This window comes from Apteryx rowi, unplaced genomic scaffold, assembly GCF_003343035.1.
Source record: "Apteryx rowi isolate R43461 unplaced genomic scaffold, aptRow1 scaffold_22, whole genome shotgun sequence".
In the NCBI taxonomy this organism is placed as follows: Eukaryota; Metazoa; Chordata; class Aves; order Apterygiformes; family Apterygidae; genus Apteryx; species Apteryx rowi.
In genome coordinates this window covers 5,039,285-5,059,103 of record NW_020448530.1, presented here as the reverse complement: position 1 = coordinate 5,059,103, position 19,819 = coordinate 5,039,285, and the positions used below count along the sequence as shown (strand labels likewise).

Sequence of the window (19,819 nt, the reverse complement as noted above, 5' to 3'; positions counted from 1 at the left end):
TTCACAGATATTTTTCTGCAGTCTCATTTTTCACACTCTTGCCCTGTTTGGCACAGTCACTCCAACTCGATATTATATTTCTTCATCTGCTAAAGTCAAAAGGCAACAGGGCTTACTATGATTCCATCTAATTTCCTCTCTGAACGTTACAGTGCATGCAGTATTTACCACGAAATGGGAAAAGGAATGTAATCCTCACACACCAGAAAAAAAGCTCAAGCTGCAAAACTGTAACGTGATCCAGAGGCCTGGCAAAAGTTTTCTAAGGTTGGCAGGACTTTGGGATGAACTCAAAATGCCCAAGTTAGTTTTYCAGGTTTCAGCTCATTAAACTATCAAAATACTAATTCAGACTTGGATCCAAATTGAACTGTGCAAGTTTAAAACTAAATGTTAGGGTTCATCTCAATTCAAATTACTATATTTTAGTACTGTTAAATAAGAGAAGGCTAAAGTTAACAGTATCATCAGAAATATGAATGAGCCAGAGCAGCAGCAGAAACTGGGTACATTCAACTGGTAAATTCGTACTGTGACATTTCAGAATGAAAACCACTTTGCACTTTCTATGCCCTTGGTGTCTGCAAGCTGTTATTACAATCAGAGCAATAAGTGCTAGACATGGCAAGTTGCTGCTTTGCATGGTTACTCTATACTTCCTATATTAACCTGGTAGGACTGGACGCAAACCAAAAGGGCCTTTCGTCGGGGAGATGCCACGGACAATGCAGTCGAACAGAAAGCTGATCTGCTCTCCTTCAGCACAAGAAAGGAAAAAAACACCAGCCCCTGCAAGAAAGCACAGCATAAAAATGTTTTTTACCTCAATACATGAGAAATGTATTTAGCTGAAGTTAGTTATAGTATGCCAATCCAAAGAGTGTTAATTGCAAGTCATGAACAGAAATCAACAAGTTCTACAGAGAAAAGAAATAAGAAGATAGATTTCAGGTCAGCACACATCACATCTTCAAAATACACATAAATTCAATAGCTGCTTAATCATTTACACTGATTTTCTGAGATCTGGGCAATTAGAACAATGCCAAAATACAAGCCACGTGCCTAACAACTGTCTGGGTCTTTTTTTCCTAGTTACACCTGAAACTTTGTAGATCAAATTTTAGCTATGCAAATGTTAGGGATTCTGAAAGTGTATTCATCAAATGAACCAGGTTAATTCTACTTCTACCCAACTTTAATGAAGAGCAGCCTTTTATGTCACAGTGGATCAGGTTTTGGTTATATTGCTGAATTATATTATAAATTAGTAGCTATTTCACCCATTTTCCTACTTACCAAGACAGCTCGTATATGCCTATTATTAACAGAACATAACATGACTCCACATGTTGTCATCAGATCTCTACCCTTTCCTCTATTCTGATATTTTGCTTTCCATTCATTAAGAATAGCCCTAACCAAATTAGAATGAGAATCACTAAACAAACAAACAAGTTCTGAGCTGCAAGGCTACATGGACAACACGCAAGACTGAAAATGCTCCACAGAACACTTTATTTGAAAGTTATCAGTCCAAATGTGACTCACATCAGGAAAAAAGTATGGTTGATCTTTTGGATGACCTTAAGCTGTCGGGCAAAAGTCCCCCCCTACCCCATCCCAAAAACAAGTGACTTCAAGAAATAATAATAATAATCAGATAGAAATAGAAATTTAACTAGTGTACACACCTTTAAGAAGTGCTGCAAGTTCACCAGAGCCACGCACACTAGAAATCCAGAATACCCAATCTTAGTCCTGCGGTAAAATGTTGCACAGTACTCTCCTAAGGACTTGGACCCCTRATTTGGGCATGAGTTTGAGCTGTACATGCCTCTCTAGTCTCCTGAGTGACATGCATATTTCTGACATTTTTACCTAAAGCAGTAGAGCTGAACTTGACCAAAATGCCTGCACCTCCCATCACATTCCAGACACACATCCAGTCACATGAAACAGGATACCATTTCACTTAAGCAATGGATATGCTTTTGATTGCCTGACAAGGGACTATGGGATTCAGAGAAAGGGGATAGCAAGGAGCAGACCACAAACCAAATGAACTATTTCGGTTAATTAGATCCAGCTCGCAAGCAGTAAATTAACCATCCAGGAGAGAACATGCTCTGATCCACAGTCTTATGTCATTCTCAGTTTATGYCACATCTAAGTCTCTGCCTGTGCTCCGCTTATATCCATTCAAGACAATGTTGCTAGAAGCATCTTCATAACTTGATTTCTTGCTCCACCACATTTCTTCTGCTTCAATTCTTACTGGTCAACACTTCTCTAGTCAAAGAAAGAAAAACTCTGCTCCTGGAACAATTTATTTCCTTTGGGGAACTGCTATAAATTGTACTGGCATTAGAATTGACTTGCTGGTAAAAGTTATATCTATACTTAAAGGTTAGCTTGCCAATCATTTCTAGGGTACAAGGTCTCAAACACATTACTCAGGATACACAAATATTAACACTATGTTCAAACAGCTCAGAAGACTGACACCCGCACACATAAGCACAGGAAAAGCAACCCAGAGCTAAGCCTACTTTCCTCTGCACTTCTCTGATGTTGTTTTCCTATTTTTTTAAAGCAAATTTGTCCCATATTTTCTCACTGCACGTATGTGTGCATTGCCTTCACTATTAGAGACCACCTAGGAGATTACAACACTAATTATACAGCCTGAAAGGAACTAGTATGTTATCAGAGGTTCGGGTTGCGACTCATTCACAGTCTTGTCCTCTAACCTCCCATTTCCCCTCCCCAAAAGACGACTAAGAGTCATAGAACTCTGCAGTGGAAGAAGCTGGGTGCAAAGTGTGTATTCAGGAATGATTCAAAATTTAGCTATTGCTTTGAGCTGCTTTCTCCTTTCCCCACTGAATTGAGGGAGCCTAGGAAAACAGTTTGCCTAAACATAAGAGACTTCCCCCATGAATCACACTGATGCCAGAAGCCATAGGACCTGCATTTCCTGAGGGAGCAGGGCAGCACAGGGGTTTGCTGGGCTCTGGACACACAGCATGCCCATCCCATGCACCAAAAGCAAGCAGGATATGGAGACAACATAACAGACGACATTTATTTCTCAGGCATGGTGATGGACTATGTGGCTTGATAACTTGGCAAAATCCTACTCATCCATGTTGTCATTCAGGAAGAGACGACTGCTGAAGTATACTTGGAACACTTCCTTCTTTTATTAGTATTAAGAAAATTCCTACTTAAACTCAAAAGCCTCTGCAACCCTTTATGCCTTTAACAGAACCAAAAACAGTAAATGTGTGCAAAAATTCATTTCCATGTCAGCTGGCTGATTAACAGAAGGGATGATTTCTGCAAAGAACTATTATACATTTGGAAATCCCCAGAACAAGCACGGCAGTCTTTATACAACAAGTGCAAAAAATGTATGTGCATTTGCACATGGATACTAATCTAATATAAACATATGCATAAAATATTTCTTTGTAGGTCTGTTAGTCACATAATCACCATAATATCTAATCAACTCTCACAAGAAATGTCTTCTTTCTTGTTTTGCTAGATAGAACTAGATTGAAAAGTTGGGGGGTCCTTGCAAAACACATCAGAATAGATGAATGAATAGCTGGTGTTTAACTGAGGTATGTTTTAAACATATACATAAAAACCAGCAATTACTTCTTTTTTTTCATGCTGCGTTAAAGAAAAAAAACAGCTGAGGATTTCTCTACTAGAAATTATACATCTCAGTCATGTGTTGGAACAGATTTGGTGCACAAGCATTTGGAAGCTGAGGAATATGTGGTATGCATCACTGTAATACCGTGCAGCTGTTTACTAGACTGAAGAGCTTGCTCATTCTCTCTTCACGGGGTAAGAGCCTTAGTGAAAAGCAGCCTGCAACCACTTGCACAAGGCTGAAACACTAAGCCAGTCCTCAGTGGCATTTAGCAGTAAAGCACTGTACTGTCCCCCAAATGTTAAAGAGAAGTTGCCAATTTCACAAAACTTCCAAGTATTATTAAACCTTGCTTAATGTTTGACTTTAATTCATCATATTAAAAAAAGCAAACCTCTGGGCAATCACATCAGGGAAATGCACGGTACCAGAAAATTACTTACTGCACTACCTGTGAAACCCAGGAGGAAGAGCCAATCATTCACCATGAATTACTATTCCTAGCATTTGCCAGACAATGCTGGAGCCTGAAGTCTCTTAGCTACAGGACAGGTACCAACCATGGCAGTTCAGTTCATGGCAGTCACCATGCTGTTCCACTACTATGCCTCTACAGACCTCCTTTAGAAGGCATCTCGGACTACCTGGCTCAGTCAGCCCTTGTCCTCTCTGCTGAAAATGCTAATCGGGGTTCCCATCATTGCCAACTGTGACATGAGCATGGCGATTAAAAACAAAATAGTAAAGTAAAAATACAGTTTACAGTCTGCAGTAGGCTTATATAGGAGACAACAACAGAACAGTATCTGCACATTAACACAGAAGTTTTCATCTACGCAAGCCAGTATCTATCAAGAAATTCCAGATGTTGCTCCAGGTCAACCATCTCTACTGCTTTTAACTTTTGAGAAAATTCCCACAAAAAATTTCCACTTGTTATATGGCTCTTCTCCTTTGGCCCTTCCAGCATGTCCACAGCCACTTCCACTATTTCAGAATGATTTTTAAGAGTCAGTTGCAAAGTCTTTAGAGTGAAGGCAGGAAAGTCATTTTACCAAAATATCAAAAAGATCACAGAAATACACCTGTTCATCCTGCAGCCAGCTGCAGCACTATCACTTATTCTTTGAAACAGGGCAGCTAGGGGCCCTACAAGTTCCTCTYCTCTAGGAGTTAGGAGACACTGGTGAAAAACATAAGGCACCTTCAAAATAGGCTCTGGAACTAGGCAAACAAAAGGCTGGGGGGGGGGTGGTTTCTCCAATCTGATCCTGTAAGGAAACCTCTCAACTGCCCCACACTTTTTTTTTTTTGGCAAATGGTATACGTTATTGAGCTTCTGCTACAGAAAGGCCGGGGGCATGGGAGGGGGAGAGAAGAATTCTGCCCCAGAGATGAACTTATCTGAAGCTGCCATAAACAGAAGAAAGGATTTTCTGATCTCTCGCAGTACAATGCAGTAATTGTGATATCAAGAGCAAGAGAAATTCAAATTGTAAATGCTTTTTTCCCTGTTTAAGTATAATCTAGTGTTATCTACCTTGAAAATCACCTAGATTTAATGTTTGAAATCTCAGCATTATCTCAGATGGGGAACCTCTATGTGGACAGAGCACCAAAGACTTGGGAGTTGAAAAAAAAAAAAAAAAAATCCACTGAACAACTAATTCAAAACCTTAATTAAGTACTTCACATTTATGAAAAATTCTGTGAGGAAGCAAGGAACAGAATGGTAAGAAAGATTCAGATTTTTTTTAGACCTCAGTTCTACCACAGCAATATCCAAAATTGAACTCTGCTCTTGTTTGGGGTTTCAGGGTGTTTTTTTTTATGGAGGCGGAATGGCAAAGAAAAGCAATCTACACTACAAGATCATCAGTTCTGCTTAGTAAGGAATTTATTATGGTGATATTTATCAATAAATCTTTAAATTCACTATTCCTCTACATTCAGAACTTTGCAGGAAGAATGGGAGCAAAGGGATGGCTTTACCTATAGGAAAGCAACATTAATAGATGCAGCATAATATTATAAAACATTTCTATGACAGGGTACTGGAAAGTGCTTTTGTTTAAGAATTAAAACAATTGCTGTAATAACAAATCATTTTTTTCCTCCACACTGTATGGTCTACTGCTGAAGAACTACAGAAGAATGAGGTGAAAGAGTCAGATACCTGAAGAAAGATGTTCTCTTCCTTTACCAACACTTTTCTGCTAAGAATAACCAGAGTTACATTTCTATTTAGGCTCCATTTACAAAAGCATTTTCTTCTAGGGGCGGTACTTAGTCAAATACTACGACTCAGCACATATTTAAATGTTGTTATGCTTATAGATGTGTGCAAGTGCTCAGTTAAGGGCATCAGCTCCTATAACTTCAACTCAGCATGCAAAGAGCTTCCAGCCATGGCAGGCTGTTTTGCCCCAAAATGAATGTGCTGTTCTTCCCTTTTAAGGTACACATGCAGAGGACAAGATGCAAAGATGCAAAAACACCCTTCCATGGCAACTGAAGGTTCTCAGCTATGCCAGGTATCAAGACAGACATTTCTGAAGAAAGAAGAAAGCACTAAGACAGTGGACAAAACTATAGTGCAACCCTTTCCAAAATACTTTTCCATAGCTCTGGTTGCCTGTAACCAAACAAAGATGAATTCATACCAAAAAAACAGGTACATAGGAGAGCTACTGAGAGGCTCCCATATCTTATAGGGAAAAATCAAGACAGTTGAGCTTATTTAAGTTAACAAAAGAGACAGACTAGATACATAAAGGCTCTATAAATACTTCAGGAGGTAAACATCAGGGAGAGAGAGAACATTATGCTAAAGGACAATGCTGGCACAACAGCAATCTAGGATAAAAGCGCAGATTTAGGTCAAAATTTTTAAAAAGAACATAGATATAAAAGGATCTCCAAAACTCAAGACCACATTCTATGCCTAAAACGCACTTTGTTTCTTTTTAAAGGATTAAAGAGTCATGACAACACCAATACTCAAAATAACGCTGGACCTTCAAAAACAATTGACAGTCACTCAGAAATCAGATTCATTACTTGTGCATGCCTCATCTCAGCTTCAAAGACCATTTTAATTAATGGTATATCAAGAAATGCAGCAAATCTTCCTGGAATCAGATGAGTTCTCTTTGGAAGACAAAGCATCACATTTGTTCCTTTTTACATCAGTTTCATTTTGACAATGATATTCCTGGGAAATATTCCTGATTTACGTTAGTGTGAGAATCAGGCATACACAATATTCCACCAGGTATAACCAAAATCCAGAAGATATAGTAAGGTTCTAAAAAATTTGAATTTTTGTATAATGTAAATAATTCCGGTGCTTCATGCTCCAGTAGCAAATTCATCACCATTCATATTTGCATCATCCATCCACATTTTATACCACAAAGTTCCTTGGGCAGCTGGCACCCTGACCTGTGAAATGAATCATTTAGGTTTTCTGCAACATGGAGATAAGATAGAGTGGCATTTAACATGCTCAAATCCAGAACAAGTTACAACTAAGGAGCATAAATGTTTATATTTCTCATTATTTCTGAGTTTTCTTATACAACTAAGCATTTAAGCTTGGGAACAGTGACCAGAATCTAGGGTCTGTACCGGCAGCTGGGCTCCTAATCACAAGGCTACAGAGTTACACTCCATTCTTCTCTTCTAATCCCAGTGACATTTGCATTCCTGGTTACACAACAAGGCAAATTCCAGCCTTTCCACTGATGCAGAGCTGTTCTTTCTCTAGGCACCAACCACTCTTCAGCGAGAGGGAAACAAACACTTGAAGCTCTGCAGGCTGAAGCAGGCCTGGAACCCAGGCTTTCCACTCTCTGTGGAAGTGCACAGAAAAGAGACACAGAATGGCAGCACCATCACTTCACGTTTTCTAGTGATGTTTTAGAGAAAGAGCACCCTCTCCAGCTAAACTTTTCCTAACTGAAATTGGGTCTTTTTTCCAAGACCCCCCCTTCTCTCGCACTTTTTTTTTTTCTTTCTTTTTTAACTGCTTACCTAGGGACCTAGAACATCAACTCCTATTTCCGAGAATCAGTCTGCAGGAGCAGACTTGGGCCCGTTCAGGGACCTGCTTGGAAGAATCTCATGGAACACAGCCCTGGAGAGAAGTGTCCAGGAGAGCTGTTTGATTTTGGAGGGTCACCTCCTCCAAATTCAAGTCAAGCAAAAGTGGTAGAAGGCCCGCACAGAAGAACATGGAGCTTCTGACAAAACTCAAACATAAAAAGGAAGTGTACAAGAGGTAGAAGTATGGTCAAATGAGCCAAGAGAATTATAGACACACTGTCCAAGCATGCAGGGATGAGATTAAGAAAGCCAAAGCTCACCTGGAGTTAAATCTGGCAAGGAAAGCAAAGGGCAACAAGGTCTTCTACAAGCATATCAGTAAAAGGAAAACAAGAAAAAATGTTGGCCTGCTGCTGAATGGGGCAGGGACCTGCTGACAAAGGACATGGAAAAAGCTGGGTACTCGATGTCTTCTTCACCTTGGTCTTTACTGGTAAGATTCAATTCACCTTCAGTAAATGCAGGCCCCTGAGACCAGTGGGAAGTTCTGGAGGAAGACTTACCCTCAGTGGAAGAGGATCAGGTTAGGGATCATTTAAACAAATTGGACATATATGAGTCCATGGGACCTGATGGGATGCAGCCCCAGGTGGTGAGGTGCCCAATGTCATTGCAAGGCCACTCTCAATTATCTAAAGAAAGGTCATGGGGATTGGGGGAGGTTCCTGAGGACCGGGGGGGGGGGGGGACAAAAAAACCCACAGATGTCGTTCCTATCTTCAGAAGGAAAAGAAACTTTTTACTGTGAGAGTGGTCAAACACTGGAACAGGTCACACAGTTTGTGGAGTCTCCATCCTGAGATATATTCAAACCATAGCCCTGGACAACCTGCTCTAGTCGACACTGCCTGAGCATGGGGGTTGGACTAGGCAATCTCCCTTCCAAACTCAATGTTTCTGTGATTTTTAGACTGTGACATCCAAACTGGAAGTTCCTCTCTGATCTCATTCTAAAACATTAGCTACTTACTGTATAATAGATGCTTAGTAATTAGCATTCTACAATGCTGCATAACAGATAGAAGCTCTTCTATGTTATTAAAGTACTGATGAGTGCTATAGCAAATTCCCTCTACTAAAGCACCACTAATCTTCGAAAATAAGCTACCRCGTTCATTTGTATTACCACACAACTATGCAAAAATTGACAGAAAAAAGTTGTTTTAGATCAATATTTTTGTTCATTTACTTGCTAGCTTTCAAAATCCAATCATTAGTGTGAATTGGCAGTATTCTGTGTATTAAAGAATAATTCTTTCAGATCAGTTAACAGTAAGTGAAAATTCCTAATATATTAGTAATGTTGCAATGTGTGTTAGCATTCACTACCCAAATGCAATAAAAACAAGAAGACTGAAACTGTTATTCCCTAACCACTGTACTCGAAATGCACAAGCTGAGGTGGTCCATATTCACATACAGGCTATTGAACATTTTTGATACCACATAAAAACAATTCATATTACTGGTCTGATTTTATTCAGGAAAATATCCATCATTAACAACATAGCACGAGCAATGCATAGAACTGTAGGGTGATAAACACGAGTACTACATTCCATTCCAATCATAAATACAGATCATGAATAAACAGTATATAGTCAACAACATAGATCCATTTCATTATAAAATCAAAGGAAGGGAAAAGATAAGGAAGAGAAGAGATGGAATGTTTGCTTAAACATGGTAACTCAGGACCAAGTATGTTAGCTAGATCTTACAGAAATGTACCTTTATTCTCTACCTTTATGTCCAAGTACCTTGTTCATGAATACTCAGAAGTCAGGTCACCTCAAATGAGTGACTGTGTAGGTGCTATACTCAGATTTCTGGACACAGGCAATCCTCAGACAGCAAATATAGAATGGAAGAACAAAAGGTTTGGGTAAGCCATACAACTAAGGAACATACACTGCATGGCTCAAAGCAAGGCTCTACAGGGCCTCCTAGGAAACTGCCGGGGAAGACACCTTCAAGCTGACAAGAATCCAGCAGGGAGGAGACTGGCTCAGAATTTGCTGCAACTTACTTCCTGTAGACCCTCTCCTTTGCTAATTCGTGGGGCTCAAAGCTACACAGGTTATAAAAGGAATATCAGTGGTCTCTACCTCCTTGAGAAATGTTTCCAGGTAAAAAATTCTTGCATTAAATACTAAAGACACTTCTTTACTCATCCATCATTCCCAACAGCACTGGGCTTAGAAAGCCAGCCTCACCCTGTGTATCTCCTTGCAGCCATGTTACACACTGAGGTGGTTTGACTATAGCAGTAAACACCACAGTAGAAAATTACTGGCTAGCTGTAAGACAAACATCACAAATGAGCCTGCAAAGTACTCAGGTCTAGTGGTGAACTCCGCATTTTCCAAACACCTTGGTTGAGGCAGCCACTAAGAAAGACCCTTCCACACAGAATGGGTGATAAACAAGTCAGTGCATTTCATTTTCATCTGCAATTATCCCTTACTTTTATCTTTTTGAGAATGAAAGCTGAAATTGGAATCATATCCATTCATCCCCTTATCATAAAAATCGTGAATACTAAGTAGTCCTAAATCTCTCGTCTGTATAGCCAATCACAGTGTCCCTCTCAGAAAGAGTAACACACATAAGAAACGGACTCTTCAGACAGTGTGCTGCAAATGCTTTGTTAGGCAGTGCTGAACAGCCCCTCTGGAAAAGGCAAGAAAGAGAAAGACCCAATTGTTTCTTTTTCAGGGGAACGAAGTCCTAACAGCCATCATTATTTTCTGCTAGTCATTTTCATTTTTGGATATCGCTCAGAATAATATGTTGTCTCCTTCCACATTCTAATGAAAGTCTGCATAAAACAGATGCTTGCGATCCACAGACACTCCATTTGCAATCAGCTATGTACTCCAAATACAAGTCATTATGTAAAGCCCCTACTGGTAAGAAGATAAGCTCTTCCTTGGAGGCACCTGTTTGAAGAGTAATAGGAAAAACTGATGCCAACATATCACAAGGCTGTTGTACCTTTTACCCAAATTTAAAAAAAAAAAAAAAAAACCCACACACACAGACATTCCACTTCCCTAGAAAGCCTCAGGACAACTAATCACTTAAATAGTTAAGTTTTATATTCTCTCATTTGATGAATTACATATTTACACAGATTAAAACAGTTATCAGTCTACCTAACCATTGCTAAACTTACTCAAAGGCTGCTAGCATTTCWATTTCAGTTCCCTATACTTTTTTAAATACAAGTTCTAAATATTTAAATAATTTAAGATTTCATTAGCTCAAAAATTGATACTTTACATAAACTGCCCAGAAACAGCAGCAGCTTTGGGGAAACAAACAAACAAAAAGCAATTCAACTCTAGAATGCTTACGGGGGGACACGACACAACTTTCCAGAGGTGTTTATTCAGAATGTAAATTTTCTGGGGTATGTTTTGGACCCAAATTACAGCTGCACAGAAGAGCACACACTTAAGACAAACAGAAGTCTAGTTTGTATTTAAAGGGGTGTTTGCACACAGAGGCAGAAATGAACAACTGCTTTATTCTGCATGGAAAATAGCCTGCTCAAACCAAACCTGCAGGTGTTGATGGACCTACACAAATTCAGCCTGGGCCACCATCMACCAGAGAAGGGAAAAAAAGGTGATGCTGCTGACTTCCCCTTAAACTCTATAACCATTTAGTTAACTCAAGGTCTAGACACACCAGCAGGAAAAAAAACACTTGGGTTCCAGTTCCTGCACTGCTTAATATTTAAGCGAAGCAGAATAACCTTAAAAGAAAACAGATTTGTCTCCTCCCAGGCTATACCTATAATCCATTCCTTCAGAGGCTGGAGACCACACTTTAACCACAATCTCCGAATCAGCCACAGAAAGATTTGAACCAGAATTTTTCACATAACAAATGTCCTAAATTGGGAATTTTAAGGTAAAATGGAGTACAGTCAATACTTGCCATCTTTATAACTCAGCTCTGTCCTTTTTCAACAGACAAAACAGATAGAAAGCCTTCACTGTAGGAAATGAGTCAAAATAATTTATTTTCCCTTCCTTCCCAAATTTTGCCAGAAGTCCTGAAGAATAATCACCTTTGGATTTGGATCAACCAAGAAACCTTTTACTTTTTAGTTTGGCAATTGAAGAAATCAATTATTTTCACATTTCAATACACAAGTCAAACAGCTTCACATCTGAATTGGTGATGTGCATATCCGTTTGCAATCACAGATCATCAATATGGAGTGGTTCCAAACTCTGCTTCTGAGGCTGAAAACTTAGCGGGCATTATTCTGAAAAATTAGGCAAGTATCAAACTGATCACTCCATCAACTATTCTATTCTACAAACCAGAATAGTAGGATCATTTAATTACTATACATCTTCGTGATTCCAGATACTTCAAAAAGACTTTTCCAAATCAACATTAAGTTGCTCATGTATATATTATGACCAGCTGCATTAACCTTCTCCCTTCTTTTTCAGGTTTTGCATAGATGCTTTGCATCTTCCTCAAGTGAGGATGTGAAAAGTCTCAAAACAAGATATTAGAACCAGAGGTTCCTCCCCATCTAAAGGGGTATCTTAGCTACTAGGCTACAGAAGCATGCTTCATCTTGCTTTCTTTCCTTTTGATCCAATGAATCTTATGTTTCCACAGAGTGGCAAAGACACTAATGGGGAAGGGAAGTAGCAGAGACTCCTTAAAGTTGGGAACTTAAGTCCTCTACTGGATTTCGACATCAGTGTTTACACAAGAGCTTTGATTCTGCCTGTAACCTCAAAGCCTCCATATAATTCTCCCTCTGTAAATAACAGAATTAACCATAATTTCACCATCAGGACATTAAAACATTTTGCCTTACCTCTTGCATGACACAGGCCATAAAATTTCATTATCTTTTTCTTGTTGTGTCCAGTAGCAACAGTTGACTAAACATCTTCTGGAGAGCCACATAGCAATGCTCAGTTAGGATTCCACACAATCACATTTTTACTGAAAAACGGGTTCAGGCCTGCAGAAGTCTACTCAGTAGAACATAGTCTCTGATATCACAAGGCTGCTGGTATGACTGAAAGCTACACAGTTGTTTCTCAAAATTCAACATTGACAAAACTAGCACTGACATTTCTACAAAAGGTTTAAAATAACTTTTAGAAGGTAGTTTCCAATTGTACTTACAGAAGCCACACCTGGTACCCCCTTCAAAGATGAATCCATTTGGGACAGCTCCATATCGACGCAGATCTGAGAGCTTCCACTGCCCCATGACACTAGGAGGAAGGTCTTTTACGAGGACGAAAATGTCGTTGCAGAAATGCAGGGTAGCAGGCCCGCTCTCTAGTTTAGTGCCAGGTGCTACAAAAACTTGAAACCTATGAACTATTAGATAAGGAAGGAAAAAAAAGTTACTATAGAAAACAGAAGTAAGGTACCGTGACTTCTGTAACACAAGTCATTTTGTTCAACTGTGGTGTGAAGACTGATCCATGTCCACACCACTAGGCTCCACCATCAAGATTTTAGGTGAAGCTCAGACAACTCTATGTGAGCAGCTATAAGCTCATTACTCTCTGTTAGGCCAATTTAGTATTGGGAAAAAAAAGCATCTTGCCTTAATACTAGAACTGATTAGACACTAATTTATGCAAAGCCTTCCAGGCTATGCCCTATCTCAAATTAGCCAGTTATCCAGCCCACACTTCAGTCATACCCTTCTCCCACTCCTGCATCACTACAAGGGATTCTGTCTCTTCCTCCCAACAGCCTATGTCTCTTTCTTCCTACCTGCATGCCCATTTAACAGTGTCCAAGGAGCCCAAAAGGCAAGACTGAAAGAAACAGGCAAGTTCTAACCAGTGCTCTGTCACTGACTCATTTGCAACCTTTAATAAATTGCTTCACTCCTTTCCACATACTGCCTTCCCTAGCAGTAAAACGGGGAAAATTATGTTTTCCTACCTTTGTGAATCTTTTGAGAGTTGGTGATTGTAGATGCCCAGACATTTAAAATGACTAGGAAATTAAATGATTCATCGGTAACTGACATCTAAGAATGTTTATTAACTCTTCATAGTTCACAATCCGAACTTCAGAAGAGTGGGAGAAAGAAAGACACCTCTCTCATTTGAGTTTACTAGATTCAACTTCAAATCCCAACTCTGATAATCCCCATATTGCAAGGATCCTTATCTAAAACATTGGCTGTTCTAGGCTGGTCTCCCATCTCCTCCTCCAGAGCTGCTGCATTCTGAATAATACACTCAAGGGAACACTTCAAAGGCTCAAATCTTCAAGTGTTTTAAGGGAACAATTTAGGTGAGCAAGCCCCTAAATTTCAAACAATTGTCTTGACCTCCACTGCTCCTCTAAGGTTTTGCTTTATGGTTAGACAAAAAGTCTATCTTGACCCGGAAAAGTGTCAGGACTGCTACATTTCTAGTCAAAGGTTTTCAGTAGGGCATTTAATCAAGAAGTGCATAGATTAAGCTTTTTGATTATCCATTAAAGATCATACAAAAGCTTCCTACCTATGAAACCTACAGGCTAACCTTCAAGTAGTCTCATTTCTTACAACCACTCTTGCCTTCCTCTTGTTCCTTCAAGCATCATGAATTTCAACCAGGTCTGAATCTCGCTTCTCATCTAAATACTATCTTTATTCCTAGTTACCAACTAGCAGTAAGTCAACTCCTCATCTGTGACATGCATTTGGTAAGTCCCCTGAGGCTCCAGCRGAATTAGCCACAAAGTCATTCAAGAGAAATGTATAAGGAGCTCGAGATAGATCTAACCACAGCTCTACTTACAGCTTTGCCACTAGTACTGCTAGGAGCAAATCAAGAGTCACATGATGTCCCCTTTTGGGACACAACTATGCAACACAAGCTGTTTACCCATAAACTATGAAAAAGACGTCAAAACCACCCGAATAAGTAATGTTCAATAAGGAATCTTCAAAACTATTCACGCACTTCTGAGCAGTTAACTTCAGAGTTACTTCGCTAGTAATGAAACCATAGGAACAGAAGCATCGGGATTTTTTCTGCCTCACATAAATGAAGAATGGGGCACACCGACACAACCTGTTGCAAGCTACAATGACTCCCAAAAGCAAAGAGCTGCAGCTCAGGTTCTAGAGCACCGCAGTGAAACAGAAGGCCCAAATCTGATCAACCCCAAAGTAGAGGAATATTCAAGTCTGGATGTAAGTATTTTTTCATATGCTGCTTTCATGAGAAGTCATAATTTTTCCAAAACTCTCCACAGCCATCTACTTCTCCTGTTCAGGAAAAAAAAGAAAAAAAAAGAAAAGAAAAACAACAGCTGCTTAGCTGAATGAACCCATGAAGAAAAGGTACTAAGTTCCTCATCTCCTCTAGCTAACCTTTTCCCTTTTCAAAGCGATTCACTGACCTGTCTCCCAACTTCCTCAGTATCAAGCTGTGGGCTCAAACACTCTTTTTCATACCTGACTTGTACCTCACTCACTTCTGTGATTTTTGCTCAAGAACAGCATCAACTCCGTTCCATGTTATCATTCCACGCTTATAACCCCCAATTCACTGGGGCACATGGCATTGTCTTCTCCATCTCTCCTTCCCTGCCTGGCCAGATCCGCACTGTCAAAATTCAGTAAAAACTTCCTCTTTCCTGTTTAGACTCTCTTTTCCCAATACCTTTCTAATTTCACTTCTCAGATCTGAGGTCATCTCTCCATAGTCTATTTTCAGCACCCAATCACCTTAGCCCCAGGGCAAAGAACACACCCTTGTTAGCCTTTAAGAAAATAAGACCCAACAGTCACCAGCCTCTCTCCTTATAAAAGCCTCCCCTCTTCTGTCTACTATAGCCAAATTCCCTTCAATTTGGCTTCTACACTCAACTGAGTCTGCAGTGAAAGACAAAATCCTGACCAAGTTTTCTATGCTCTGGTCTATCCTCACTCTCCAGAGCTTTTCTGCAATTAATGTGTTCTAAAAATTATTGACAATTCAACCAGTTACATTTGTGCCCCGACTTCTTCATGTCTTCACCTCCACACACACTCTYACCTGCTGTCTCTACTCCAATGCTGCATCTGGAACTGCAGCTTCATCCAACAGGCCAAACTCTATCCTTATCTCATTCAAAGCTTTCTTTAATAACTCTGCTTCCCTCTGCTCCTCCATCACTATCACCCTCATCATCCTCACATGCAGATTTAGATCAAATACTCCTTCCATCCCAGGACTGCACCAATGCAAGATGACAGAATAGGTCTGGTTTTCGTGAACTGCACACTCTCCTCCAACTCTTTTAGTACAAGTTTATGCTGTACAGAGATCCCAGATTTAGCAAACTAATAGAACTGGAACACAATATAGCTACATTTTCAAAGTGCACCACGTACTTCAAATATATACGCCTGTATTATTCAGGGACCCACTCTAGCCCTTCCCCTTGTGCAACAGTTTGTATTTGATAGCTCCAAGTGGTATATCCATATGTCTCTATTCTGATACTGCTACCCAGATACAAGCTCAATAGCTATATCACATTTGTGCAAAATTCCAAGGCCACCTTTCTAGGCTCACATTGCCATGGAACAATTCCACTGTTATATATCCTTTGCCGTATGCTGCCGTAAGTGATTGTTTAAGACAGTTAATGTGCATCTCCCACACATCTATCCTCTTTCCCTGGTCATCACTAAATAAACCTAAAGGACAGTTACTCTGGATTATCAGTTTACCATTACTTGTTCACCACTGCATATTTCAGAGCTGCTGACCAGGAAAAAAAAGGATGCATAAGAGTGAAATTAGATGGGAAAATTGTGTCTGATGACACTCCTTATTATGAGAAGTCCCATCCTGAAAGAAGACACTAGCAGTGACATATTTTATCAAAGAGAATACCTTCTAGGCTAGTAGGCTGTTCATAAAACCGGGATTTAACCAGACAAGTTCTATTTAGGACTCCACTTCTCTTAAGTCGGGTTCCTTCTAAATTCTGTCATCAAAAACCCAAGTAAATTGCAGGGACAGAAGTGGAACTTGGATCACTAAAAGCTTTCAGTGCCCAAATCAAAAACCAAGYTGAAAGCTCTCACAGTTAGCCATCAGTACTGAGCAGTAATATACTCAAAAAATATCGTAAGAGACACCTGTTTTAAGGTGTAAAGGAAAGAACAGACTCTTCATCAACAAATGAGTGACAGTCTTTTCCTTAACTGTACTTTGTTATTTGCATTTTAGCTCTGCTTTTCTTTGCTTTCTTCCCAAGGAAAAAAAATGGAATATGACAAGACAAAGGTTACCTTCCCCCAAACTGTAGCGGATTCGTACATCCCACGCATACATTGTTTCCTTGTTCTCAAATCCCAGCATCACAACTTGAGAGAGACAGATGATTGCAAGTGTGTGATTCAAGCCCTCATAGGAGAGCCCAGGATCCAAGCCACAGATGTCTTCTAAGGTCACACTGCTCCTCTCCTTATGCCCTTTCACTCGTTCAGATTTATCCTTGTACACCAGCATGAGCAAACAGTCTAAAAGAAGCAAAACTGTCAGAGAGGATGAGGCAGAACAGAACACAACACAATTCTCAGTACTCTGATTCAAAGTAAGGCTGCTTTTGACAATTGGAGGGTCAGTCTGATCAAGTCAACATAAGAACTCAGTTTCCTCCCCCAGTAAGTAATTTGCAGTCCTCATGTGCAGGGAATAAATATTGAAGGCATTTTTCAAGTGTAATCTGCAGGCTCAGAAACAAGAAGGTAAGTAAAAACTCTTCCCAATTATTCTACTTTTCAAAAATCCAGTGATTTTCAGATAGCCTTCTGCATCTGCAAGAGAACTGACTCATTAATTCTGAACATTAGGAGTTACACTATGATAGCTATTCACATTGCAAACACTAAAGCTGAGAGACTATTGTCATCTATATTTCCATTAGAACATATTGAACCACAAATGAAATTCTTACAGTAGTTCACAGATTACTCAACTACTAAATGGTGAGCAGACTACACTGCCAGAGAGATTGTTAGCGTCAGCTCAGGTTTCCTAGTTAAATGTTACACAGTAGCTATTGCTAAATAATCATTATGTGCCGCATTTATTTATTTTAATATTTGCGTCACCATTGGTTTTTAACCCCTTCCTGGAGGTGTTTATTGCCCAGTAACTATACAGTGGCAAAATGTAATCTAAATGTCAGGGTCATATGGGAAAAGTACATTTCTTGTCCTTTGTGTTTGATCATGAAAAGAGAGCACTCCCCACCTTTTGCATTCGATAACAAGAGCATCTTCCTCCAGGTTATGTTCCTATCATACAGCACTCAATTCTAACTGAAAACAACGGTAAATATTGAAGTTTTAATATCCATAGCATAAGCTGATTTACACACTGCAAAGCAGAAAGCCCCCCTGTGCTCCATTTTATGAATGTTGGGGCGAGGGGGGTGCTCTGAGTCTTGGCAAGGCGCCTCTGCTGTGAAAAGGGCTGGCAAATCTCCAAAGAGRTGAAGAACGACTGAAGGATTGAACTGCCTGTTAGCTAAAGCAAAATTCTGCATGCACTCCCGATTGTTTTCTTGCACCTGTTAGCAGAAACAGCTGCAACTATGATATTTATGGATTCCATARTACAGCTGTGTGTTTGAAGAAAGAAAAACTAAGGTTTACAGAGCAAATTAGCAAAACATGGGGGGGGGGTGTTCAGCTACCATGGCTAATTTAAATGGCTATAATAAAAATAGTATCTCTGAGGAATAAGCTATATTATCAGTCAGTGGATTTTCAAAGAAAGTTCCCCTATCTTCCTCCCTTCAGACTTTGTTTCCTCATGTTAGAAATCCAGACCCATACTCACATATCTAAAAATTAACTCTAGGACCAACAGATGCCCATTGAGGGAGGGAAGTTCAAGAAATTCAGTCAAGATACAGGTTAAAATAAGTATTTAAGATGGTAACAAGTTAATTGTAATAACCCAAGTAACAAGGAGTTGGAGCTGAGGTCCAATTATGAAAAAAACATTAAGTCTACCAGCAACAATCTAGAAATAATTCCATAATCCATTCTGAAGCAATGTAGATTCACATTTTGTAAATGCAGGCAACAATTAGCCCTGGAAATACATACTTTTCAGGCCAAATATTTTCCCCTTTGCAAATAGATGGGCTTCTTGAAACCTATTTTTCCCCTCTCCAATAGTAAAACATCAGCTCTGAATAACATCTTCAATTTTCCCTTCAAAAACATGGAAATGAAGTTTTCAATTCAAAATGTCATTTTATTTTTAAATTGAAGTGTTTTATGTCAAAACACTGATTCAAAATAACCACCGAGCTTAGGATGCCAACTTTTTACAGCCACCCTAGAAAAAAACTTTTTTTGAAAAGCTCTGAACTGACATTTTAAACGGGAACCAAAAAGGAGTAAGTTATGCCTTGGARCATCGCTTTTTGAAACTGTTTTACTTCGTATCTGGTCAGAACGCCCAGACTGCTTGAAGCTACTAAAACCTTCATCCTGGAGGCCGGGATTTACAGCCGCTGGCAGCGCCTCCCCAGACCGCTCGCGGCCCGACGTACAAACACCACAACCAAGCACCAGCGCGCGGGCTTCATCACCGCAAGAAAAACTCCTGCCAGCCGCAGCGCTACGAGGGGGCTGCAGGGATATACAGCGTGTAACCTGCCAGGGCCGCCACCCCCGGATTTCGCTCAGGCAAAAAGCAGTCCCCCACAGGCCCGCCAGCGCCCCGCCATTTTGGGGGGGCCGGGGGAGGCCGCCCCGCCATTTTCGGGGGGCCGGTTACCACCGCGGGGGCGGCGCGGCCGCGGCGGGCGCAGCGGCGCCAGGGCCGGCGGCGGAGCCCTGAGGCAGCAGCAGTTAACGGCCGCCAGCCAGAGCGCCACGAGCTGAGAGGGAGGAAACATGAAGCCCTGCAGCTTCGCTTGCGCGCTGCCCTCGCCTCTGCGTTCATTACACTTCGGGGCTCCTTCAGTAGCCTCTATTTTTGGCTGCCTGGCCTGTTGCTAACCGAGCCCATAATTTCC

The 19,819-nt window shown here is 40.3% G+C and overlaps 1 protein-coding gene across 1 annotated transcript in view; it reads right to left on the bottom strand.

The window, feature by feature from the left end:
- The window catches only part of DOK7 (docking protein 7), a 71,140-nt gene that overhangs the window by 50,850 nt on the left and 471 nt on the right, over positions 1 to 19,819 (bottom strand). Inside the window, exons 3-5 of the mRNA XM_026064696.1 lie at positions 17,070 to 17,315; positions 12,950 to 13,150; positions 670 to 789 (exon numbers count right to left, since the gene is read on the bottom strand). Of these exons, the coding sequence (XP_025920481.1) occupies positions 670 to 789; positions 12,950 to 13,150; positions 17,070 to 17,315 (567 nt within the window). The remainder of the gene's footprint in view (positions 1 to 669; positions 790 to 12,949; positions 13,151 to 17,069; positions 17,316 to 19,819) is intronic.